At 49.7% G+C, this 27812-nt stretch overlaps 2 protein-coding genes across 2 annotated transcripts; both read left to right on the forward strand.

Moving 5' to 3' along the window:
• Nucleotides 1-6290: 6290 nt before the first annotated feature.
• On the forward strand, nucleotides 6291-10227 carry fam47e (family with sequence similarity 47 member E; the record flags this gene model as incomplete). The annotated part of the gene is made up of 8 exons (XM_084468954.1): nucleotides 6291-6317; nucleotides 7517-7583; nucleotides 8094-8200; nucleotides 8354-8494; nucleotides 9377-9508; nucleotides 9674-9808; nucleotides 9944-10018; nucleotides 10098-10227. 8 exons carry the CDS (start codon nucleotides 6291-6293, stop codon nucleotides 10179-10181), a joined length of 768 nt encoding a protein of 255 aa, XP_084325080.1. The 3' UTR covers nucleotides 10182-10227.
• Nucleotides 10228-25399: 15172 nt separating this feature from the next.
• LOC311342876 (uncharacterized protein) lies at nucleotides 25400-27681 on the forward strand (the record flags this gene model as incomplete). Its single annotated transcript, XM_084467719.1, has 4 exons — nucleotides 25400-25525; nucleotides 25978-26014; nucleotides 26797-26844; nucleotides 27254-27681. The coding sequence occupies 4 exons, from the start codon at nucleotides 25400-25402 to the stop codon at nucleotides 27679-27681; spliced, it is 639 nt and encodes a 212-aa protein (XP_084323845.1).
• Between the last annotated feature and the right edge of the window lie 131 nt (nucleotides 27682-27812).

A 27812-nucleotide genomic window follows, 5' to 3' on the forward strand; every position in this document is an offset into this window, starting at 1 on the left:
GACATGTTTTGAAACAATCTGTTCAGCAACAGTCCGTTACTGTGAGGAACATTCCGCGGCTCCTCTCCCCCCTTCCTGTCCCTTTAAGAGCCGCTCAGCGGGGGGGGGGGCTCCGCGATGCGCTGTTCGGCCCGGCCGACCAATCGCACGGGACGTGTGAGGCTCTGCCCTCTCCCCGTTGGCTGCTCCGAGACGGACCATTCTGATACCACACCCCCTCCGCGTTGGATTGGTCAGACGCGTCCAATCCGCGTTTAGTGTGATGTTAAATTTCATCGACTGATTTCTGGGCGTGGCTAATATAAAGGAGTCGCCGGTGAATGGTGTGTGTGTGTGTGTGTGTGTGTGTGTGTGTGTGTGTGTGTGTGTGTGTGTGTGTGTGTGTGTGTGTGTGTGTGTGTGTGTGTGTGTGTGTGTGTGTGTGTGTGTGTGTGTGTGTGTGTGTGTGTGTGTGTGTGTGTGTGTCAGACTGCGGCGGAACTCATGTCCTTGACTTGCGGGGGAATTCACTTGCATTTACTGAATACACATAATAATAATAATAATAATAATAATATAATATAAAATATTATAATCAGTAAACATATTAGAGCAAATAATACAATAACATATATGATGCCTTTCTATATATTTTTATTTATATATATTAACGGGTGCAGAACTCTGTTGTCCTGCAGCATGGAGAGGTTATTACGATCAGAGAAACTGTGTGATCATAAAGCATGAAGGGGAACAAAGTGATTTAAAGGAGGTTATAAAACACCTGACCAGGAGGCCATCGCCCGCAGAGCTGTAGTAAACATCACAAGGTGTTGTTGATGTAGAACTTCATGTGAGAGGTATCATTCATATGATCTTCATATGAGAGGTATCATTCATATGAACTTCATGTGAGAGGTATCATTCATTTGAACTTCATGTGAGAGGTATCATTCATATGAACTTCATGTGAGAGGTATCATTCATATGAACTTCATGTGAGAGGTATCATTCATATGAACTTCATATGAGAGGTATCATTCACGCTCTGGACAGGCTGCGAGGGTGAGGGTTGGGGTCCCTTGGAATGTCCCAGCAGCGCCCGTTTTAACTGAAATAGGACCTGAGGGTGTGGGGGGTGGGGGGGGGGGGGGGCCGTGTTTACACACAACACCAGCGCTCCAGGGGCCGGCGGACCCCCCCTGGAGCGCGGCAGGGCGTGGTGGGGAGAGCACGGGCGACAGCTGCAGGTACCAGCCAACACAGCCTGCCACATACTGCTCCTTTAGGGCTAGGAGGCCTGGACTAGATCAGGGACATCCTGCCAAAAGAGAGCCTTTGTAGACTCTAGACAGTAACCCCCATACTTCATCCATTCATAAAGTATGGAACATGAGGGCTTTGAAGCTGAGGAAGTGGCCGTTAGTGGTGGGGCGTACCTCATTGTGCTGAGCGCGGTGGGGGTACACAGAGGGGGGGGGGGGGGGCAGCTGTTTAAACAACAGCAGCACAAAAAAAAGAAAATGCTAAAGAAAAGTGATGGGGGTGCGGAGGACAATAGCAACACAGCCACATTGTGTCTGATGGAGGAAGGTGGGGTGGGGGGGGGGGGGGGGGGGTGACGCGGTTCAGCTCGTTATGCTCACGGGGCAGGCGGCCATCTTCTACGTCACTGTGTGTGTCCGAGGAGCTGGTGGTTACTTTACTGTGTTCGTCTCTCGTCATTAAATCAGCTTCATCTTCATCCTGATCTGGAGTCGACCCCCATTCCTACGTCCCAAAACAAGGACACTCTTATTCAGAGAGGGTCAATGATATGATATATAAGATATAGAACTTTATTGTCAGCTTGGCTGAAATTTGTCTTGCGACCCAGCAGCCATTGTATGCATAGAACACATATACACATTACACACGACATAACACAGTGGAAACAAAACACAAATACATATATAGACACACGCAGATGAGAGCAAATATCCACCGCTGAGCTTACCTATGGCTAAACTCCTTTAGCCTTAAGGTTGACTGATGGACAAAGGACTTCTTTAGTCTAACCTTATTGTGTGTTGGAACACTGTACCAACCTGTATTCTCTATACAACACATGGCTGGTGTTGAGGTGACATCCCTTGCCAACCTCAGAATGCTGTTATCATACGTAGAGGTATACAGACTATGAAGTGGTTGTCTGACAATCTTTGAACAAATACTTAGTTGTTGTAGCAGTTGTGACTTTAAGGCTACAGACAGACGTCCACACCAGGTGGTACTTCAGTACTGAAGAACACAATCAAATCATAATCATAAAACAAAAGAAGAATCCTTCTACTAGCACCAAAAGATCTCATACGGCGAAGGAAATAGATTCTTTGCCTTGTTTTCTTACACACTGATTCAATCTGATCTTTCCATGACAGAAGATGGTCTATTACTCCTAGGCATGTATACGAACAGACCTGGTTGATCTGTTCACTATGAACAGCAATGGGGGATCTGTGTGTCTCTAGTGGTGCACCAAAAACAATCTCCTCTGTCTTTTTTGTGTTAATGATGAGAGCGTTGTTATCACTCCATTCGACCACCTTATTCTTATTTGGTAACAAATCAAAAAATTCTCCCCCACGTTGTCTGCGCTCCACAAGCCCTCTATTGTGGAGACACACGTATCGCCCTCTAACGTATCATTCCCTCTAACATAATGTATCACCCTCTCTAACGTATCATTCCCTCTAACATAACGTATCACCCTCTCTAACCTCTCCACCAGAGCTGCACCAATAGCGTCGCACTTCGCAGACATGACCCCAGGTCAAAACAATAGCTGCTTTTATACTGGTACAATGTTCAGTCACAAGTGAATTAAATGATTCCCTGGTCGTGACAGAGGCCAAAATTCTCCAGACTCAGCCTGTTATAGTCATATGATAACAGGGAACCATGTGACCCCTCTTCCATTTCTCCATGTCCTAAAGTATGTCCAGTAGGGGCTAACGGCAAGCTAACAACAATAGCATCATGCTTGTCTCCACCATTCAGCCTCCGGTCATGAACCACACAGCAAAGTGAACTATTTAATAACGTGTCATCTCAGAGCGAGTGGAGCTGAGAACATTTCCATAGGCCGTATACATTTACATTTACACAACAGTTGAATCGTGGTATTCTGCAGCAGAGTGTAACGGACTGTAAAGATAAGCTCCTTAACCCAAATAGTTTGTGATTTAACTTTACAGCAACACAGTAGTAAAGGGAGGAGAATGTGGTATGATTCAGATTTGAAAGATGAAAAACAGCTGATAAACACTGAGAGATGACTTTCCTCTGTTTACTCAAATGATGACAACAACAAGGCAATGACCGAGAATCATATCTAATCTAATCGTAGCCGCTATCAGCGGGAAGTAAGATACTACTTTAGTGCTACTACAGAAACCGTTAAGACCCGACGAAGAACAGCGGTGTTTCAGAGTCTTAGCGGCCCTAGAGCTGGACGTGTTTATGAAGACCACGCCCGGAGGTGGGGGAGGTCTGCTGGCCAGAAGCTGCAGGCAGAAGCTGTCCATAACTGAAGAAAAACACCTGCAGATACCAGATGCTATGTCCTCAAAATTGTTGGGCAAAAGTTCATGTGTTTAAATGTGTCACGGTGTGGAGTAAGAATATACCTACCTAAATAACTATCTAGCTAACTAACCCTTACTTACTATTGCTCTACTACTACTACTGTACTATTACTAGCATACTAACCAACTCAGTGCTATTCCTAATTAATAAAGTGAGCGGTGAGCGGACCAATCACAGCCTTTGCCGCTGCGTCGCCTCGACGCAAGGTTACAATTTTTGGGAGGTGCACGTCCGGCCCTGGAGGTGGACGCAAGGGAGGGTCCGCAAGGACGTGAGGGGTCCGTCACCCCCTTACGGAACCATAACCAGCGCTTAAGAATGGAACCGTCCAAAACACCAGGGACTCGTCTGCTCCCCTCCGGCTGTCCTGAAACAGAACAGAGACCTTCTCCAAATCCAGGTGACCCCCCCAGGTCCAGGTGACCCCCCCGTCCAGGTGACCCCCCCGTCCAGATGACCCCCCCGTCCAGGTGACCCCCCAGGTCCAGATGACCCCCCCCGTCCAGATGACCCCCCCGTCCAGATGACCCCCAGGTCCAGATGACCCCCAGGTCCCGATCCTGACTCCAGTTCTCCTGCATGGCAGCACCGCTCCTGACCTCCGCCCATCAGAATGTTGACATTCCCTGGAGGCCGGGCTGGGTGCTGGGTGAACAGACGCCCCCCCCTCCCCAGGGCCTCCCGCCTGGTACGGGGCGCGGCCGGGAGGGCGCCTGGCGGGGCCGGGGCTGGAGCCCAGGCTGAGCTGTGGGGAGGGAGCCAGACGGGGCCTTTCAGGGTGGGGGGGGGTGATTAATGCACCAGCCCAGACGCTAACCTGCCAGCCAGGGGGGTGATTTGTGTTGGTTCCATTCCTGGAGTACCTAGGAGATAATCACACTGCTCAAAGGAACTTACAGAAGAGAGTCAAACCCTGCTGGAGAAAGAACAGAATTCATGACTCCCAGTAGAGATGGATTGTGCGTATGATTGAGGATTTTAATTTGCTCCCGATTATAAATACAAATATGCTTCTTGGCAATGTTTGCGTTTTCCTTTACAGAATCGCCTCTACACGACCTAACGCACAGAGCTCTCCCTGCTCTGTACGGCTTGGTTACATATACTGTAGCTCCTTCAAAGCCTCTGGAAGAACTTAACAATGGTTCAGTTTATTTGCATTGCCCTGGTACAGGGGAGGGGGGGGGGTCACTGGGCCCACTGGAGGGAGGGGGGGGCTACACAGGGAGGGGGGGCTACACTGGGGGGGGGGGGGGGGGCTACACTGGTTCCCACCCTCCTGACGGCGTACAGGAGACAGGCGGCCATTGTTCCAGAGGCAGGAAGGGGGTAATGCGACCACGCCATACCATGCACAACCCTTTCATGCCTCCACAACGAGTGAAGTTAGAGAGAGAAGGTCTGCCGGCCCGGGGGTGACCCCGCCGGCCCGGGGGTGACCCCGCCTGCCCGCGTCCAGCAGGGTTATGTAACAGTCAGGGAGAGAACCCTCACAACGTTCATCACGCATGGACTCCTTTGGTGGAGCGAGGGAGAGGAACCCCGCCCAACCTCCAGGGAAGGATGTGAGGAAGAGGATGAAGAAGCACTCAGAGGAGGAATGAGGACAGCTGGAGCCGGATGAGGGTCAGGGGTCAGGGGTCGGACCGGTCTAAAAGCCAAATGGACCGCTTCATGGATTTGGTCCCAGTTGGCCACAATTGCGTATCCAAGAGTTCCTGAACCTGAACGGTCACAGAGGAACCCAGCCCAACGGGGGTCCACATCATGTGGTATGAATGAGGCGTCTGGACTCCCCTCCCCCCAGTTCTGAGGATCTCCTCCCCCTCCAGTCGCCCTCTCACCCACTCTCCCCCGCAGCATGCACTCCGATCCTGGGACCTCTAAACAAAAACATGTCCTGGACAACGCTCCGGCTTCCACCAATTGTTTGGCGGCGTCGACGACAAATAGGACGTCTCAGGAGGGGAAATGAAGGCCGTGCCGCGGTCTTTACTGCCCTGTTTGTTTGTGTCTTAAAGAATCTATTGGAGGAAGCCTCACTTCACAATGTGGAGACACAGGGGACGGATAAAAGCTGATAGGAACACAAACACGTTATCAGGACTGTCAGATCTGTTCTACATTAAATATTTATCTGAATACACGCTGAATCACTTCTGCATCCAGCAGCCACCTTGAACACACAAGCCTTAAGCGGCTGTATTCGTTCTCCTGGGTTAATGTTAGCTTTACTGTGGGCTGGGTTGGCTGGTCTTCTTCCAGAACTCACCGTGTGACATCCTGGTGAAACGCCACGCAGCCAAGAGCACAACTCAAAACTACTTTATGGTATTCATGACACATAAACTCCTTCGCTAGTCAGCAAATGGACACCTAAGGACGTGAGACGAAAATTACAAAATTAGAAAGCTGTGAACCGGACGGTCCAGACGTGAACGTCCAGACGTCTGGGGGCTGTGAGGAGATCCTCACAGCTTCTGGTCCTCAGAGCTTCTGGTCCTCAGAGCGTCTGATCCTCAGAGCTTCTGGTCCTCAGAGCTTCTGGTCCTCAGAGCGTCTGATCCTCAGAGCTTCTGGTCCTCAGAGCTTCTGGTCCTCAGAGCTTCTGGTCCTCAGAGCGTCTGGTCCTCACAGCTTCTGGACCTCCACACGTGTAAACTTCCAGTGAGGGTCCTTCCAGGATGGGTTTGACCAGCGCCTCAGGACCGGTACACAGCGACCGGTTCACAAAGACCGGTTCACAGAGACCGGTTCACAAAGACCGGTTCACAGCGACCGGTTCACAAAGACCGGTTCACAGCGACCGGTTCACAGAGACCGGTTCACAGCGACCGGTTCACAGAGACCGGTTCACAGCAGACCTCCAGGTTTGGCACGTGGGTGACTCGGCCGCGGGTCACAGCAGGTCGCCGGGCAAAGGTCACCAGAGCCTGAGTTCAGGAGAGCTCAGGAGAGTTCAGGAGAGTTCTGGGTGAATGTGTCGCCGTTTTAAACCAGTACTACGTAACCATGACCTTTGTCAAAACTCATTTAAAGTGTATCTGACGTTCTGAAGTATAGTCTTGTAACATACTGTAAGGCTTTACAAACAGTACAGACGGACCGCAGCCAACCTGACCCAGGGCCAGCTGCTAACAGGCAACCCCGACGGTGATGTCAGAGGCCCAACACACACCCTGTGAAGCTGATTCAGGCTCTGCTCAGACGGAACAGAAACCAGTTCAGTGATGAATGCGTTTCAGATCGTTTTCCCACTGAGTCACCGCAGGGGATCCAGTAAGGGACTATCGAGTCTGATCATGTGGACCCGGTGTGTTTGGAACCGTGACGAGAGGCCCCAGCGTGGTCGTGTGTGTGTGTGTGTGTGTGTGCGTGTCCGTGTGTTGTTGTGTGCGGGGAACTGCGGCTCTACCCACGGGGGGCCTCTAGTGGTCAACGCCGATACAACATCCACCAGACGGTATGATTAGGATATTTATTGATTAGCGAACGTGGGAATAAAGAGAGAGCCTTTACTTTGATGTGTTTTACTATTTAACTCTCGACACTCACTTCACATCCATCCGCCTAGAACGGGCAACACTACTTAAGGAACATATTTCGATGACGGTCTGAAACAATATGGTGTGACGGGAGCAGAGACCCCCTAGGGTGGGACGGTTCGCTGCTAGTAATGATTCTCTATATAGAACTGATGATAAATAAATAATAATAATATCAGAACAACATAGGCCCGATTCCGTTCGGCTCCTGTCGCCATGGCTACAGAAACACACAAGAGGAGCGCAGTGCTCCGATAACGCGGTCAGTTCCCAGTCCCCCCCCCAGTTACTCCCAGTTCTCCCAGTCCGTGTGTTTAGAGGATTTCTTTTTTTAGGCGATTCTTTGATGACGCTTATATCCAAAGCGACTTACAACCATTCATTCACAGGGCGACATCCACACCGCAGGCGTCATCGTCGGGAGCAGTCAGGGTGAGGCGTCTTGCTCTGGGACACCTCGACACCCACGGGGATCGAACTAGCGACCTTCCGATTCCCAACCCGCTCTGGATCCACTGACTAACCCCGCGGGGCAACCGCTCCGTCCCGTGTGAGTGACAGCTCCTTTCCTTGCGTCCTTCTGCACTATTCACTTGATTCGTATTGGTTGAATTCGTATAAAGTAGATAAAGTGCTGTCCTATCTCATTTGCGTCGATTCACTCGAGCCATTCACTCTTAGACACGGGTGTGTTTCTGAGGCGTAGGAACAGGCACACATGTTCCTGTCCTCCTGGGACATGGTGAAGTCCATGTTCCACAGCCGGATATCCCTTTCTCCTCGCTGATAGGCGAGGAGAAAGGGATATCACTGCAGCTCAGAGGCCTCCGCTCTGATAGTGAGGAGATAGAGACGCGGTTTCACTAAGTCTAAATACTTCAGCACACTTAAGAGCAGGTTCTAGTTCATTGTATTTCTACGTGCTAGCGTGAGTGTAACCAGAGACGGCCCTCAGGTACAAGGAGAGGCTGCAGGTCAAGTACCTGAAGGCGGCCGGGCGCAGGAAGCCCGCCCTGGACGTCACTCGATGGCGTTTCCTGGACCTCGCGGTGGAAGCTGAGGGCGGTGAAGGAGAGCCCACTGAGTCCGGCGGGGGGGGCGGGCCCGGCGGGGCGGCGGGGCCCGGCGGGGGGGCGGGGCCCGGCGGGGGGGCGGGGCCCGTGTTCCTCAGCAGTAGCCCCAGGCCCCGGACCGGCCCACAGACCCCTACAGAGCAGGCCTGCCTCTCCAGACAGAGCGCCGCGCAGCAGACGCGCCGGCAGAGGGTCGCCGCCGTGGAGAGGAAGCTCCTGCAGCACCCCCTGGGGCTCCACGAGCACTACGAGCAAGGCATGCCTCCGGAGGTGAGTCTGCCCCGCCCGGGGGCCACGCCCGGGGGCGCCACGCCAGGGGCCACGCCGGGGGCCACGCCGGGGGCCACGCCGGGGGCCACGCTGGGCCCATGCCCGGGGCCCCGCCGGGGGCCACGCTCGGGGGCCCCGCCCGGGGCGCCACGCCGGGGGCCACGCCGGGCCCATGCCCGGGGCCACGCTCGGGGGCCCCGCTCGGGGCGCCACGCCAGGGGCCCCGCCGGGGGCCACGCCGGGGGCCACGCTCGGGGGCCCCGCCCGGGGCGCCACGCCGGGGGCCAGGTGTTGGATTGTAGGCCTTTCAGTAGAGTAGGAATCGAGACTGCCACAGCGGAGTTTAAAAGGTGACATATTATACCGCCAGGTGGGAGTGTGATCAGCCGCTATGAGCCGTTTTGAAAATCCGCCTCTTCTGACATCACAGGTGGGCATGTCCACCTAGATGTGTGCGCTGGGTAGACCAGTCCACCAGCCGACCCAGTGGACCGTAGCAAACGTTGCTCATCTGTCCGTCACACATCTAGGTGGACACGCCCACCTGTGATGTCAGAAGAGGCAGATTTTCAAAACGGCACCTGGTGGTATAATATGTCACCTTTAATCTATGACCCGACATCGGAGCAGGTATCATGGGCCCTTCTAGAGGGACATATATGAGTATGCAATGATTATGCATATATTAGGAACATCAGTTCCTATCACATGTTAGGAACATCAGTACGTTTTGGCACATAAAACCACAGGGGGCTCCAGCCAAGAGTGAGTGAGGGGTCCCCATCACATGGGGCGGATGTTCTCTTGGTCAAAGCCTGCGTTTAAACACACTGTCTGACCCAGGGATTCAAACCCCTGACTGCTGCATTTGAACATTGCCAGTTATTTCAGAAGGTGCTGTGGGTTCTGGACCCAGACATGTGTGTGAACAGAGAACCCAAAGCTCCCGGTTCTACGCCTGAGGAGGCCATCAGCAAACTGGCCCTCAGGTCCCGGGGGTGGGACGCCTCGCTGGTAAGAAGACTTGTACAACATATTCAGCACACCTGTTTAGGTTCATTTAGATTTTATGGAGTAATGAATTGAATTTCAGAGTCTGCCACTTTTATTTTGTTTTACACAAGCTCACACCTGTTCACACTAGACGGAGTAACAGATCTGTTGTTCTTGTTCTGTCAGATAGAAGCAGGGAGACAGAAGTCTGTGGCCGACGCTCGGATTCAGGATCCTAAGAAAAGCGCGGAGGATGAAAGCTCTGGGGACCCCAACGTCTGCCCTGAGGATCCCCAGATCCAAAAGCAAAGCAGCACCAAGGTGGGTCCCAGGGTGGGTTCTGCTCAGAGACGTGGACCCCCAGGGTGGGTTCTGCTCAGAGACGTGGACCCCCAGGGTGGGTTCTGCTCAGAGACATGGACCTAACCCTCACACAGTGTGTGTGCTTCCCCACAGGAGGAGAAAAGAGAGATGTTTGGGTTCAAAGCGTTCCGGCAGTACCTCCTCCAGAACCGCCTGAGGGCTCCCGAGGTGAGTGACGGCCACGTCAGTGATTCATTGGTCTCCTGGTGTCCCTATCAGAGGCTCATAGAGGCTTTCTGTCTTCCAGTTCATGAGTGAGGTGTTCTCTGAAGAAGAGGCAGCAGAGGCCACGGTGCGAGCGGTGGGCCGTCCAGGCCCCCCCAGCCTCTAGACGGGCCCATGCTTCCTATGCAACGTCTCACTGGTCTCACTTTCCGAATAAACTGGTAGACCCCTCAGAGCACACATCTTTGATCCGTATATATTCACAACGTCTTCAACTTGACTTCTACGAAATAAGGTTTATTTTTCGTTTTGTAACAATTTTAAAACAACAGACTAACAATTAGTCTCCAAGGAGGTGTGAGGGTCATCCAGCCTTCCTTTAAGTGCTTTCTCGTGTCCTCGTTCTCTGGACCGGACACTAATCAAACAACATGAAACCACACCTGGTGGCTCTGACCGCCCGGACCCTAGCACCAACCTCGTCATCCTTACCCAGCAGCCCTTGCGTCTCGGAGCACTAAGCTGTCCTTCCAGGTGTCACTCATAGAAGACCTTCGTTAGTAACTAATTGATTAATCCAAAGCAGAGGGATGTCTCCCAGACCTCCCCGGGTTCTGTCCAGACCCACATGGAGATGGTCTGGGTGGAGGGCCTCCACCTGCTGCTCTTCTCTCTGGAGGTCAGAGGTCAGCAGGGCGTGGACGGCGGCTTGGGGGGGGGGGGGGGGGGGGTTGGAGATGAGCCGGAGCGGGGGAGTGACCCTCTAGATCCTCCCAGCTCTGGAAACGTCAACACAGGAATGTGGGAAAGACTGGGATGACTGGTCTGAGATAACATCAGGAACACGTCTGAGCTTCAGGTTCAGACACTAGTGTGAAATGTTCTTGGTGTTCAGATCTTCCCACTCATCAACTTCTCCAGTCAGACTCATGAGTCATGAGGGGAGGGGGGGGGGGGGGGGTAGTGTGTGAGCAGCTTAACTGTTGATAAACCAAATGAAGAACTTTGAGTTGACGGGACGGCCTGTACCGCCATAGGGCTGCAGGGCTCCTCTCCTCCTCCAGTGGACCTTCTCTACACACGGAGAAACACGACGTCCGAGGACCAAACACAGAGCACACAGGGTTAAAGAACACAGGCTAGTTTATTGATCTGGCACCATTCATAGTGGTGTACAAAGACCAGGGACATGTGAGGACATTAAAAGGTCATTGAAAGGCTGGGCTTTGGGCTTGTCTATAGCCATAGTCTTGAACAGAGAGAGGTACGGCCAACATGTTTTATGTGTAGAATATAGCATCAAAGGAAGGGCTTTTATTGGTATCATTGACTACAGAAGTGTCCAGGCCATTTAAAGCTACTAGCGCTGGTGTCAAAGCGAGAGCTTTGAGATCTTTATTCCATTATTCTCCCCAGTAGAGATCAACCCCCCCAGAGTCACATGAGCCCCCGCGGGACCCTGAGGGAAGCTCAGCTTATCCCCTCCAGACTCACTGGGTGGTCCCCCTGCCCGGGGACAGACCCCCCCCCCCCGCCCGGGCACAGACCCCCCCCCAGGTCCTGGACCAGCGAGGGAGGCTCCCTCACAGCACTGTGCTGAGGGAGAGACAGAGAAACAGACAGACAGCGAGAATAAATGTGAAGACACCTGATAAGCAGTCCACTCTGATTGGCTGAGATCCTGTGAACCACCAGAGCAGTCCGCTCTGATTTGTCCACTCTTCCGCCTCCAGAGGTCACATCCTGTGTCTGGCGACGCCCTCTCCTTTGAAACTGTAAAAGTAATAAAATACAACAATAAATCCTCACTGCTGCACTATGGGCCGCGCCTACACCGCCAGAGGGTGGAGGAGGAGGAGGAGGTGAAGAGCGGTGGAGGAGGAGGAGTGGTGGAGGAGGAGGAGGAGGAGGAGTGGTGGAGGAGGTGGAGGTGAAGAGTGGTGGAGGAGGAGGAGTGGTGGAGGAGGAGGTGGAGGAGGAGGAGTGGTGGAGGAGGAGGAGGTGAAGAGCGGTGGAGGAGGAGATGGAGGAGGTGGAGGAGGAGGAGTGGTGGTGGAGGAGGTGGAGGAGGAGGAGTGGTGGAGGAGAAGGTGGAGGAGGAGGAGGTGGAGGAGGAGGAGTGGTGGTGGAGGAGCACCCACAGTAGCGGCAAAGCGCATGTTGGGACCTGAGACGAAAAGATGCAGTCAAAGCTTTGTTCTCCAGATGAACCCACAGGACGCGGTCAGAGGAGGAGAGGAGCAGAGGAAGCAGAGGTTGGAGTTCTCCCGTTCCTGCTCGACCTCCACCCCCCCCCGGGTCTGGGAGCGCTCCTCCTGAGTCACGGGGATCGGGATACCACTAGCTATCACCGTTGCCATTGCCCTGTGCACCCTGGTCACCTCCTGATCACCTGACTAACCAGACCTCCTGATCACCTGACTAACCAGACCTCCTGATCACCTGACTAACCAGACCTCCTGATCACCTCACTAACCAGACCTCCTGATCACCTGACTAACCAGACCTCCTGATCACCTCACTAACCAGACCTCCTGATCACCTCACTAACCAGACCTCCCGATCACCTCACTAACCAGACCTCCACACACACCTGGTTGATCACCAAGCTAGTGATCTGAGTCTACACGGTAAGTTGAGGTAGGAATTAAAGATCAAATCAACAACCCAACGGTCAGCAGCCAGACAGGAACGTTCAGCCGTAGCGTGTCCTCATCCCACCTCAAAGACACGTCAGCTCAAAACACCGTTATCAGCACCGCCCCGCGCCGCCAGTGCGCCGCGTTCCTGCTGGCACTCGCTGACCAAAACACCACGCCTTTGTTCTTTATCTTTATGGAGGAAGTTCCCAATAAGGAAGCCGTCCTTGGCCCCTGAGCGGGCCCCTAAACCAGGGCCCTCGGCAGCAGCTGCGTCCTGCTGCCGCCGTGAGGGAGGAGTTTGTTTACGCCGCTGCGGCGGCGGTGGCTCGCCTCCCGCTCCTCCTCAGAGAGAGGAGCCCGACGGCTGCTCGGGGAGCGGCGGTGAAGGGGTGAGGCAGTGAAGGGGTGAGGCGGTGAAGGGGTGAGGCAGCAAGGCCGCCCGCTGCAGCGTCGCCGTGGTGCCCTCCAGGCGCTGGACTCTACTCTGCAGGCCTGACACACGCTCGCGCGCGCGTACACACACACACACACACACACACACACACACACACACACACACACACACACACACACACACACACACACACACACACACACACACACACACACACAGTTAGATAAATATAGAAGGACAGATGGACATTAGGAGGAGGGAGGGACAGATAAACAGAGAGAGAGATAAGATCTAAAGAGAGCGAGGAGGAGCAGGGAGGCTCAGAGCAGAACTCACATGACGCTCCACAGCTGGTCCCGCTCGGCCCAGGGCGCGGCTCAGGAGGAGAGAACACGCCGTCACAGGGGGAGGTTCAGCACTCCTTCACCGGTGATCATGACGGGGGCCCCGGGCCCCCCCCCCCCCCGGTTTAATTAGCGGAGGACGGCCCCCTCTGGAGGCCCCCGGGCCCCCGAGGGTCCGACACACACTGCTCTGTGAGGAGCTCTGCTCACGCCGCCGGAGGTCAGAGGTCAGCCCCCACCGGGTGACGGGGGGGGGGGGGGGGGGGGGGGTGGGGGGGGCTGATGTGTGTCTGGATGTGCAGGTGCATGTATCTCTATCTGTATCTATCACACACACACACACACACACACACACACACACACGGCTGAATTGACTTTGGCGTGTCTGAGAGAAATTGTTGTGTAACACGGAACCAGCAGAGGTCTGATCCCAGGTCTGTGACGACCTGCTGGAGCTGCTGCTTCAACGGAGAACAGCAGAACCTCGTGTGGGAGGATCTTTAGATCTTTCTCTGGAAGGAACGTCCAGTTGTGTTTAGATGTGTATGTGGCGCAGCCTGGACTGCAGCTCCTCCGCCTGCTCCAGCAGCCTCTGGTCTCCCTCTGGTCTCCCTCTGGTCTCCCTCTGGGTCTCTGGTCTCCCTCTGGTCTCCCTCTGGGTCTCCTAGGCCCCCGGGGTCGGGGCCAGAGACACCTGCTGCTCCAAGGCCCTGCAGGAGTGTAACGTGTTGATCACCAGAGTGAGAGGAGTGAGGCTGCAGGAGTGTAACGTGTTGATCACCAGAGTGAGAGGAGTGAGGCTGCAGGAGTGTAACGTGTTGATCACCAGAGTGAGAGGAGTGAGGCTGCAGGAGTGTAACGTGTTGATCACCAGAGTGAGAGGAGTGAGGCTGCAGGAGTGTGACGTGTTGATCACCAGAGTGAGAGGAGTGGATTCATAAGGAGAATACAGAACACTGTGAGTTCTCTTTAAAGTCTTGCTCCATCTTGGTGGAGGTGAAGTCTAAAGTCACTCTGGGGTGAATCGTGCATCAGCTGCATTCATCTGTGATTAAATAAAGAGCTGCCACGATCTTTGAGGACGAGACTGAATCAAGTTCTTTGATTTGGCAATTTTGAAATGACCCTTGGCTCGCATGCTTTCTACAAAATGCAAAGAATTATGGGATAACTTTGATTGGATTTTCTGACACAAATACAAAAAAGTGTAGTTGTAATGTTAAAGAGTATGATCTGATCTTATCTCTAAACTAGATAACTTCAGATGAGAACAATGCCTCAATAGATCTGTTGAACAGGAATGTGGATGTTAGTCTTCTACTGTAGTCGTCGTTCCAACTTCAGCAGCAGTGTTGCGTTGGAGTTAAATTTTTCGGTCAACACCGCCACCTGCTGGTCATGACCAGGGCAGTTGCTAGGAATTCTGGGCCCCCTGAAAGAATATCGGTGTGGGCCCCTCTCCCCCATTCATTGCCACCTTAAATGTTCTTGTTTTTCAGTGTTCTTGACGGTGCCTGGTGTAATACACCCAATTTGTTTCATTTTTTACATTTAACAACTTAACAAGTCAGAGCAGGCCTATTATTGTGTAAATTATGTATTATTAATTGTCCTATTCTCATTTCCCTGATTTGCAACATGTTATTACACCTCTGATTGCAAATACATTTTCAATTAACCACTCAACAAATAGGTGTGGGTATTTTATTGTATTTAACAATCAAGCACTGATATGCAAAAAACAAAGTGTCCTGGCTCAAGATAGTCCACAGGTAAATATGTAGCATTTAACTTAAATGTGCAAGTGAAACAAAGAGCACATGGAATACGTTGTTGTAAAACAAATATCAAAAACAACAACAAGCCTCATCTAATCTCAATTAAAGTTTCAATTGGCTTGTCTGTTCTCTGTAAGTCTCATCGCTCACTCACTTCCGATGAGGAAGAACCATGGGAAGACCCAGGCACGTGCACACATAGGGCCCTAGGGGTGCTTGAGCCCCTGCCCTTTTTGCCTCGTATTAAAAAGTGCCCTCTGAGTGTTCTTCAACAATCGCGCCCGCAAAAGTGCTCGTCCGCGATCGAACGCCCCACCCACCCCCGTCAACATTTTTTAAGAAGGGGCTAAGGGGATTATTGAAATTATTAAAATTAGAATATTGTATGATTTGTGGCTTTGTTTTAATTCGGATTCATTCATATGAATATATATTAGTTCAGTGTATGCATAATCATTTTGTCATAGAGGCTACTGGGGGCTGTGTGTGGGCCCTAGCGGGCTGTGGGCCCTTATAATTGTCATAACCTTTCCCCCCTATACGACGGCGCTGGTTATTAGGTTAGAGACGGTGAGTTTAGTTATTAGGTTAGAGATGGTTAGTTTAGTTATTAGGTTAGAGACGGTTTGTTCAGTTATTAGGTTAGAGACGGTTAGTTTAGTTATTAGGTTAGAGACGGTTTGTTTAGTTATTAGGTTAGAGACGGTTAGTTTAGTTATTAGGTTAGAGACGGTTAGTTTAGTTATTAGGTTAGGGTGACCAGACGTCCCGATTTTGAGTTGCGTGTCCCGAGTCCCAGCTAAAGCCTGTCGGACGCTATACCCCGTTTTCCCCGTTAGTCTCTGTTGTGAGCAGTAGTCCTATAGGACAGTGATCATGATGTGCCTCAATATCAGAATAACACCCATAGGACCAATAGCAGTGGTGGTGCAATGCCATAAAGTAGGTCTGTATGTGCAGTGTAGGCTTGTCCAGGCCCTGCAAGTCAGCATGTAGGCCTCTACAGGCTTCTTATGAGATCAATAAATCAAGTAGCACCCTGAAGTCTTTCCGGTCCCGACCGCAGCCTCCGGCATCTTTACGTGATCAGGAAAATCTTTGTGGTTTATAAATAGAACGGCCTCATGCAGTTTATGGCTGACTCACTCCTCCTCCTCCTCCTCCACATCCTCCTTGGAATTACCTCCTCATCCTCATCGCCGTCCGCTTATCCGGGGTCGGGTCGCGGGGGCAGCAGCTCAAGCAGGGGGCCCCAGACTTCCCTTTCCCGGGCCACATTGACCAGCTCTGACGGGGGGATCCCGAGGCGTTCCCAGGCCAGTGTTGAGATATAATCTCTCCACCTAGTCCTGGGTCTTCCCCGGGGTCTCCTCCCCACTGGTCGTGCCTGGAACACCTCCCAAGGGAGGCGTTCCAGGCACGTCATAGAGGCTGTCTCCTCCTCTTAGTCTGGCCCCTCACCTGAGACCACTCTGCCATGGGAGACCCTACCAGGAGCACATGGCTCCAGACAACACAGCCCTCAGGTTCACAGGGACACGCAAACCTCTCCACCACGATAAGGTGACGGTTCCAGGAGAGGCTCCTTGGAATTACAAATAATCATGTGTCACGCTTACGTTTTACGAGAGTTCTGGTTCCAGGGTATCTGCAGGTTTCAGCAAGTCAAATTTAACTTTAGGTCACACACACACACACACACACACACACACACACACACACACACACACACACACACACACACACACACACACACACACACGGCTCCAGTTGACATTACTCGTGTTCAACTCTGGTCACGCATCAATCTATCTCACCATCAATCTCACGCACACGCAACAAATGTCACGGCAACAAAACAACAAACAAAAAACTCCAGAGTTGCGTTCCATGAACGTGACTTAAGGGAATCTCCGCTAAGTAACCATGGCAACTTATCCGACCAAACAAACCCATCTGTCAGCAACAAGTGTACCATCAGAAGGTTCCGCCAAGCCTAGTCCTCACAATGTTGTCATAAATGTACATATATGAAGTACAAACTGCGTATATTTTCACTAAGGGTCTAAGATTAAATGATGCAAATGAAATAATTCAATGAATTGCTATCTATTATTACTGTGGCTATTATATATTTATATATATATATTTCAACACATTTTTACACTATCTACACTATCACTATCTATGTATTATCGCGTAATCAGGAATCAGCGGCTGGGGGAATGGTCTAGCCTTGTCCTGTGATACCAGCGACCCGAGTTCGCGTCCAGAGTATTTCATAGTAGGCCTATTCTTGGCGTTGGCTTCATTTTGTAATTCCCTTTATTAATTTTATTAATTCCCTAATTAAGAATATTCAAAGAAATGAAAAATAAATGGCATGAAAAGTTATTTGAGTGGTGGGTGGCCGCACATCATATAGGATAGAGAACAGTGTTGGCAATTAAACACTTCTCTTGACATCAACAAAGTTTACCAGACAAACAATGGCAGACTGTAGAGGGGGTACGAAATGAAACGAGGTAGGCCTACTGAGCATCAGCCTTTTGAAGAAGAGCAAGGGCTACTGGCTATGTTATGCATTAAAAAAAGGAAAAGAATGAGCGTCAGAGGAGAATTGCATCTGCCAAATCCTCACCACCAGTAAACACTCGCGAACGTCATTACAACGTTACAACGTCATTGTTGCGGCTTCCAAACGCAAACCTTTTAGCCGCTGAGAGTATATGAGGTTTGGGTCCTCAGGTACGTAGATTTGTGACGCGCTATAGTAGATTATTTTAAAGATACGCTGAGATCCAAATATGCTTAGGTGCATTTATTGTAACAAAACAGCACAGAGCTATCACAGCGCAGCAAGGATGGATAAACGTGAAAATGAGACTGGCGGATTAAACAGGAAAAAAGGGTGATAAATGAATGAATGAGTAGCGGTAGCGGTCAACAAAAATGACGGCTACTCCCAACCCTGACTCTCTCTCTCTCTCTCTCTCTCTCTCTCATCTGCGTCACCGGTGAGTGCCCACCTTTACGCACACACACTTCCGCACCGTGCACACGCCCACTCCCAGGTGAACCACGCCCTCTGCAACACACACACACTCTAACACACCGTGCTGCTCATCTTCAGCCTGTATGTCTCTTACACACCAGCCCCTAATTATTAGGTCTCACATAATAATTCACACTTCAAAACACAATAGGAGACATAATAAATCATCATATCAATTTCAACGATAATGCAAAAATGTCTAATAAATTGCTCAAGTCCATGAAAAGTCATTACAACGAATATTCCTTCTTCTGGTCGTCATGACCGATTAGTGCAAAGTCCATCTGACGTCCGAAAACACAAAGTCCATATAGAGGTCAGCAACGTCCTCATGCTGCCTCCTCCTTCTCCAGCAACAAACACACCTTGGATATGGGTCTGTCCAAGCAACTGGTTCTTGTCTTAATCCGAATTTGACGCACAAATCCCTTGCGATCTGGAAAAGTTTGCAAGACACGTCCCATAATCCAAGAATTACGAGGTGCAGTACTGTCCATTAGCAAAACTAGATCTCCTGCGACAAGGTTTCTCTGGACTCCAGTCCATCTCTGTCGTTCCTGTAACAGAGGCAGGTACTCCTTTGTCCAGCGCTTCCAGAACAGATCAGATATGTACTGGACTTGTCTCCATCTTCTCTGTGCATACAGGTCTGCTGCTTGGAACTCTCCAGGTGGTAATGAAGGCTGGTTTTTAAGCAGTAACAGATGGTTCGGCGTCAGTGCTTCCAGGTCGTTAGGATCTGTGGAGGCCTTGGTGATGGGCCTGCTGTTAATAATGGCTTCCACTTCGCAAAGAACTGTGTGGAGTCCCTCCTCATCCAAGCGTTGTACTTTGAGAGTGGAGTTCAGGACTTTCCTCACCGATCTAATAAGCCTTTCCCACACTCCTCCATGATGTGATCCAGCAGGGGGGTTGAACGTCCACTTAATGCCCTTTTGAAGTAACACATCATGCACCTGTGCCTGGTTCCACTGCGCAATCGTTGTTTTTAGCTCACGTTCTGCACCCACAAAATTTGTCCCATTATCAGAGCGCAGCTCGCGGACCTGTCCTCTTCTGGCTATAAAACGCCTTAGTGCATTTATGAAGGAGTCAGTGTCCAGAGAAGGTGCCACCTCGATGTGAATAGCTCTCAATACAAGACAGGTAAATAGGACACCATACCTCTTCACTGTACTCCTCCTGCTCCTCACTTCGATGGGTCCAAAATAATCAACCCCTACACATGTGAATGGAGGTTCATCAGGCTTGAGTCGGTCTGTGGGCAAGTCTGCCATCTGCTGGCAAACTGGAGTGGCATTAAGTCTTCTGCAGATGGTGCACTTGGACAGAACTCTCCTAATGGCAGTACTTGCTCCTGTCATCCAGTATTTCTCCCTGAGCTTGGACAACATGTGGTTGCGGCCGCTGTGTCCTACCTCTTGATGTATATTTCTCAGCAGCAGGGTAGAAATATGAAGGTCTTTTGCCAGAATGATAGGATGCTTAGACTCCAAAGGCAGTGCTGCTTTGCTAAGCCGTCCTCCCACATGCAAGACTCCATCCTCCAGCCTTGGACACAATTTGTGCAGGTGACTATTTTTCTTGACATTTTGTCCCTTTTCCAGACACGAGAGCTCCTCAAAAAACTCTCTTCTGGCAAAACTGAATTATGGCCAGCTCAGCCTTGTCAATGTCCTCCACTGTAGGAGCTCCCAGAACAGCTGCACCTTTAAATGTGCACCTTTCCTGCTCCATCATTCTCTGTTGCTGCATGCTCTCTTCACTCTGATTGGCTATTAGCCTTTTTCTCTTCCTGATACAGGATGACAACCATTCCTTGTATTTCAGCCACCACGCCACAGCTTTCTTTAATCGGATCCACGAGGAATAATGATGGATCAGGTGAGTAGTGGGATCCTCTTCAGCTTGTACAGCATTGACAACAGCAGTTTTCTTCACCTCTGGATCGTCCTGGGGGAGATGACTCACAGGCTCAGGGTTCACAGGCCATTCTGTTTCAGGTTGGCAAAGAAACGGAGGTCCTGTTAACCAGAGTCTGTCCTTCAGAAATGCCTCCACTTTGAGCCCTCTGGATGCTGCGTCTGCTGGATTTGAAGCTGTATCCACCACTTTCCTGTTATTTGGCATGCTGACGTTTGGATTTTTCAAAGGCAGGGCGACCTGGTAGTGACCATTGACATGTTTGGCTGACTTTGTGACCATGTCCATGAACCTCAGGTCTTCCCTGGACAGACCCACTTGTTCCTCCACAGCAGATTCTGGAAAGTCCATCTTAAATTGCTGTTGCCACAGTTCATCCAAATTTACAATGGACACATGGTTCACAGTTACTGGCTGCTCACAGTAATTGGCCTCTCCACCGTTTCCTGTCAGTGGTCCATTTACCGTCCAGCCCAGCGCCGTCCTTATAGCGTAGGGTCCATTGTGCTCACTGCGGATAACTTCCAGCGGTTCCATGGCTCGTGGAACATTCGTTCCAATCAGCAACTCAATTCCAGCCTCAATCTGTGGTAAGGAGATGTGTTTTAAATATGGCCACCTTGTCAGATCCTTATTTGTGGGTATGTTTGCTTTGTGGACTGGCATTGACAACTGAGTATACGCTTTTGGCAACTCAATGAAGCTGTCATCTTCAAGTGCTGCCACCTCCAGCTCTGGCACAATGTAGCTACTGACCACCTTCTCCTGCCCCATGGTCCTGAGAAGAATGTTGGCTCTCTTCACAGACAAATTGAGCTTCTGCTTCAGACTCTCAGTACAGAACACCGCAGTACTTCCCTGGTCCAAAAAGGCGTATGTGAGAATGATTTTATTGCCCTTCTTCGCCTTCACTTGGATCGGCACGAAAGGAAGCTTGCAATCCATCTCACCAGCCCCTGTAAGCCCACTGGAAACCAAGGTGTCGTCCACTGTAACCTGGATGCTTCTCTCAGCTGGTTCTGCCGTTGCCACACTATCCTTATGGAGCACAGTTGGATGTCTTAGGCCACACTTCGAGCAGGAAATCTTCCTTTGGCAATTTTTGCTTATGTGTCCTATACACAGGCAGCGAAAACAAGCACCATTTTCCTTCAGGAAGTCAATTTTCTCTTTGTGTGCCATTTTTTCCAACCGCGCACACACATCCAATGTGTGTCCTCCGGTGCAGCAGGGACAGATCTTCTTGGCTGGTGGTTTTATGTATGTAGCTTTCACAGGTTGAGCTGTTCTCTCCACACGATTCACTGTGGTAGCGAAGCTGGTTCCTCTGATGCTGGAGCGAGGGGGAGGTTTGTGTTTCATTTGTTTAGTTGTTATAACAGTGTCCTGAATGTTTCCAAACACAGGGTCTGTCAAGATTTTTACCTGTTTTTCAACAAAGTTGGCAATATCCACAAACCTTGCTCTCCTATTGTACCTTTCCTGCAGGTCACATGCGTCGCACCTCCAGCGGTCTCGGAGTTTGTACGGCAGTTTTTTAATGATTTCCACCATGTTTGTGGGTGTGTCCAGATCACTTAAATACTGCACATCCTCCAAAGCGTTGCAGCATCCACGCAGAAAGAGGCCGTACTCCTGGAGGGCTTTCACATCTTCTGTTTTAATAGTGGGCCATGACAAAGCTCTCTCCATGTATGCTGCTGCCACCTTTTGCTCATTGCCATAGTGCTCTTTCAATAGAGCCTTCGCCTTCACATATCCTCTGCTCGACTCAATGTGCTGACAGCTCCTCACTAGTCCCTTTGCATGCCCTTTGGTGTATTGTTCAAGGAAGTAGAGTCTGTCACAGTTGTTACTGGTGTTTCGCTCAACTCCATTTTCAAATGCTTTAATAAACGAATGGTATTTGAGTGGGTTACCATCGAAAATGGGAATTTCCCTTTTTGGGAGTGCTGAGAGGCATTGTTGTTGCATCAAGAGTGTTGAAATTTCATTTTGTTTTCTCATTATGTCCAGCACACTGTCATTTTGTGATGCATCAGTTTGTGTAACATTGGTCACAGGATCTTCAGGAGTGGTTAGATAACGTTGGAGCAGGTAAGAAGGACCTGGGAGATGTTTTATGTCAGGTAAGTGAGTGACTTTAGGCTTCACAACTGTCTGTGTGGTTTCAATTGCGTTGGATTTTAGTTTAACTGGCAGTGATGGGACAAATTCCATAGCATTGATGTTAAGTTGTTGTTTTGAGCATGTCTTTTCATAGTATGAGTTCATCCCATCTGAAACCTTTGACTTTGATTTACTGCCAACACTGCTTTGTGATTTTATAACACTTAGTTTTGCCATTTCCTCAGCGATTTCATTCTCCAGTAAAAGCTGTTCTCTTCTTTTGCGTAGCTTTAACTCCTCTTCATCCAATGCATGTTTTTCCTTTAATGCCTTTTGTTTTGTTGCCAAAATTGCAAGATTTGTTTCCGTTTTTAAGCGAGCAGATGAGCGTGAAGCCAAGGATGAGGAATGATGTGAGCGTGATTTCTTGGTTGCATTTGAGATGCTGTCACAGGGCTGTAGTTCATCCTGAGGATCTTGTCCAGTGGAAACAGGTACTGGAGGGTCAGCAACAGACAAATCCTTACTTTTTTCGACAGGAATTTGTTCTGCATAATTTATTTCCTTTGTTGGTTGCTCAGAAGTATTTGTCTGTAGTGGTAATTCATTTGAGTTTTCATGCGGATTTTCCTTTATCCATTTTTCCACTTGTTCCTTGAATGCATCACTGTAATCCATAATGCTAGAAAACCACTCTTTTTGTTTTTTATGTTCATCATCAGGAAGAAGTTGCAATACTTCGTTGTGCAGGTCAGTGGCCTTTTTACACAGTGCATTCAAGTTATTCAGTTGTGAGGGGATTTCAGTTACATTTTCTTTTGATTTCATGTGCGCTTTTATTTGCGGAATAAGCTCTTTGATTTTATTAACGGCACTTTTGCGCTCATGCTGAAACCGTTCGATTTTATTTTCCATTGCTTTGGCCGTCAGTTTGATTTCCCTCTTTTCACGTTCCATGTTTGAACATTCAGCATCAGCGTTTATTTGACTCATTTTCGTTAGATTGTATTTTTGTATGAAGCAACACAATCACATTTCATTCAAGAGCGTATTCAAATCCATCCATAGACATTGCATTTAAATTCATTGACAGAGCGGATTCGATCCAAGCATTTCAACAAGCAGTAGGTCTTTAGACAACATCAGCCGCCACATGCCACAAAGTCCCGACATCACAATCCATTAAAGCACGGAGAATATGCGCCACCATCAATGCGCCAATGCAACCAGCGTATCCATTTAATACATTGTCCTCATTTGACTCAATGCATTCCAATCGAAGCGGATTCCTTAATCCACAAACATTAACAGGTTCAGGCCTACCTGTTCCCAGGTAAATGTTTGGCGTGGTGTGGCACTTAGCTGTGGCTCCTTTGTTCTCGGGCTAGTCGGTGCGGGACGACTTGGTTCTTTGATGCGGCTTGATGATTTTCATTAAACGCCTTTTTTGTTGACAAATGTTGCGGCTTCCAAACGCAAACCTTTTAGCCGCTGAGAGTATATGAGGTTTGGGTCCTCAGGTACGTAGATTTGTGACGCGCTATAGTAGATTATTTTAAAGATACGCTGAGATCCAAATATGCTTAGGTGCATTTATTGTAACAAAACAGCACAGAGCTATCACAGCGCAGCAAGGATGGATAAACGTGAAAATGAGACTGGCGGATTAAACAGGAAAAAAGGGTGATAAATGAATGAATGAGTAGCGGTAGCGGTCAACAAAAATGACGGCTACTCCCAACCATGACTCTCTCTCTCTCTCTCTCTCTCTCTCTCATCTGCGTCACCGGTGAGTGCCCACCTTTACGCACACACACTTCCGCACCGTGCACACGCCCACTCCCAGGTGAACCACGCCCTCTGCAACACACACACACTCTAACACACCGTGCTGCTCATCTTCAGCCTGTATGTCTCTTACAGTCATATAAGCAAACTGCCCGCAAATAAAGTCCCCTACAGTTTAGGATAATCACACAGGTTATGCGAGACTCAGAACATATTTATGTTAGTATACCAGGCTCCAAGTCTGACGTCAGTTATCTCAACCAGACAAAACAACTATAACCACATTGGCATATCAACCGCGGTTAGGAATCGGTTAGGGTTAGATAACTACGATGCAGTTATCATATATATATATATATATATATATCCGGTTGGTGTGAGTATATATATATATAGGATATATATACACTCACACCAACCGTATATATATATATATATATATATATATATATCCGTGTGTTTTTGTTTCATTTTTTATACATACAGTTATAACACATAAATAGCACATGAGCCTAGGATACTAGGACATAGTTTACACACGAATGAATGAATGAATAAATAAATAAATAAATATAATTAAAAAATATATTGTGGCATCACTTTGGTTCAATTATGGCATCCTTTTGAATCAGTTTAGGCTAGTTTTTGGCAAGGTTATGGGGTTTTGGCCTCTCTTTGGGATAGGTCTGGCAACATTTTGGAATTCCAAAATCCCTTTTGGCTGACTTTTGGCTGAGATTTGTTTTTTTCTTGGCATGCCAGAGTTGGGCCAAATTTGGGCCGTACATCATTCCAAAGCTTTTCCAAAATGGCAAGCCACATTTGGTCCAAATTTGGGCCATAAACAATTTGTTATCTGGGATATATGGAGACACTGATGGACCCGTCACGCGGTCACGGTTCATCAACCTCTTGAATCCCGTCAGAGGATGGAATGCGTCCGCCGGGACGGCTTCCTGCCTCCGGTCCAGTTGTTTGACGCCTGGATTTTCCCCAAGGATGTAGGTGGGTGGATTGCGTGCGTGCGTGCGTGCGTGCGTGCGTGCGTGCGTGCGTGCGTGCGTGCGTGCGTGCGTGTCCAGGCAGCGTGTTACCAGGGGACTTGATCAAGGAGGAGCCATGTATCCCTCAAATGATCGCCCAATCAGCTCACTGTGCGACCTCTCCCCTCTTATAATTGGCTGGAGCGCTAGTGAGTCCACACCTGACTGAATAAAACTCAGCAGGCTACTCTGTCTCAGTCCGCTACCTTAGCGACCCTGTCTCAGTCCGCTACCTTATCTACCCTGTCTCAGTCCGCTACTCTGTCTCAGCAGGCTACCTTGTCTCAGCGGGCCACCTTTTTCCCAGGATGCAGGCGGACCCCGACCGCTCTCGGCGCCCCGGCCCGGCCGTAGCGCTGCTCTGCGGGCTTCTGTTTGTGGGCTCAGCGCTGCTGGTCCTCTGCTCGTCCTACCGCGGTCCGGACGGCAACCAGGTAAACAACAGCAAATATACACACACACACATTATTAACATACTTATGTATTAACATAAGTATACTTATTTTTGTGTGTGTGTGTATATATATATATATATATATATATATATATATATATATATACACACACATACATATACACACACACACACACACACACACACACACACACACACACACACACACACACACACACATTAACATAAGTATACTTATGTATTAAGCATTAAGTATCATTATTATTGTATGTGTATATATATAGGCCTACTACTAAAAATGACACTTATGTTAGGATCATTATCACAATAATAATCATATTTATAATATAAATAATGACACTAATCATACTCATAATAAATAACATATATTTATATATATATACTATATATTATATATATATACTAACCGACAGTAATAATAATGCTGTGATAATGTTCCTCTCGCCGCAGCGCGTCTCCAGGAGTCTGGGGGCTGTTCGACAGACAGGTGAACATTTTACCTTCACTTGACCAGCACAGCGTTTCGAGATTAAAATCGATTTTTTTTTTTAAGATTTCCCGACATGAAACAGTTAAACAAGTGTCGTTCAGTTCCCATCGCCAACCAATGAACCAACATCCCTCTTCGTGAGGGAACGGATGAGGGCAAGTGGAGGCTGGAGCGTCCAGCTGCAGCCCCCGGGCCCCGGCACCGTGTGTGACACCGGTCCCTAACCCCAACATATCCGCTAATTAGCGATGTCTTCTCCTTCAGGCACTATGCGATACATGTGTCATCTGTCTGTGGAGCAGTGACGGACTGGGCCTCTGGCCAGAGGGCCCGCGGGCTCTCGTAGGGCCGTTTGAGCCGGCCGGCCAATCAGAGAGCAGCATGATTGATGATCGCCACACTTTAAAGCGTCAATAATTTTCTACGTTTTTTTTTTTTATAAACATCTCTTCACTATAGCAGCGTCTGGATGTCTAATTACTGCATTGACGCATGCATGCGTAAAGCATTAACGGTCTTGTACTGCTAACGCGCAACCACGCTCCGCCAGCCCCCCCCCCCCCTCCGTCAACAATCCAGTCCGCCCGCCACCAAACGGGTAAGTTCACCACTGGGTGGGTGCAAATGCCAGGGCCGTTTTTTGATCCCAGTCCGTCACTGTGTGGAGGTCTGGGAGTGCCCTCTCAGGGGCCCCTGTGTGAATAGTTACTGGGTACGCAGCGGTAGTCCACCAGTCACTGAAGTCATCAACATCCCGTAATCCCGTGTGTCCTCCACAGCCGGAGCCGGGACTCCTCCGCCGCAGAAACCCGTCGCCTTCCTCAGCGGTGAGCCAGTGATCAGTGATCAGTGACCAGATGCAGCCTTGTGTGGTTGCTATAGAAACTAATGAGCTACAGCTGAGCTAACGTTATTCACCGTAGTTCTAAAGGGGACTACTTTTTGAGGGAGATGAACTCAAACAGAGTATACATTTAATAAGCATGCAATACAAATAAGAAAAAGCATAATTATTAAAGTATTTGAATTGTTGGCAATTGTTGTATTATGTTGGCAAGCAAGAAGTAGAATAAACGGGACAATCACCTCAAGGCAGGGCAGTAAAAGGTTCGCACGAGCCGGGCGTATCAAACTGTTTACTGCCCTGCCTTGAGGTGATTGTCCCTTACATATCATATATATCATCCTGATTGGTCCACTAGTAGGACTACACTCATCCTGATTGGTCTGTGTCAGCCCCCTGGGTGGCGCCGCAGCAGCCCGCCTGGAGTAACGCCGCGGTGTTGTGGGGCAAGAAGATGACGCTGCGCGGACAGTTCCGCTACGAAGGGGGCAGACTGGTGGTGCCCAGCAAGGGCCGCTACAGGGTCTACTTCCAGCTGTCCTACTTACAGCTGGAAAACTCCAGCAGGCTGGAGGCGTGCAAGAACCACAGCGAGCTGATTCTCACCCAGAAGTTGGTATGGGTCAGGAAGAGCTACCCCGACAACACGACGCTGCTGCAGGTCCAGGACACAGCACCCTGCAACCTGGACCACTTCATGAAGACCCTGCAGGCCTCGGCCGCCTTCGACCTGACGGACGGAGATCTGCTGTACGTGCAGACCAACCACCCGGGACTGCTCCACACCCCCGGGTACCTGGGAGCAGACCTGGAGCTGTAGACATGGACACCTGCAGCTGTAGAGTTCACATTCATTTGTTAGCACTTTATAAATACAAATATAGAACAATAAAACAAAAAAGTATATATAAACATAGTATAAAATACACACCTAACATGGTGTGAAGTGAC

The sequence above is a fragment of the Micromesistius poutassou genome, assembly GCF_964030765.1.
Source record: "Micromesistius poutassou genome assembly, chromosome: 5".
In the NCBI taxonomy this organism is placed as follows: domain Eukaryota; kingdom Metazoa; phylum Chordata; class Actinopteri; order Gadiformes; family Gadidae; genus Micromesistius; species Micromesistius poutassou.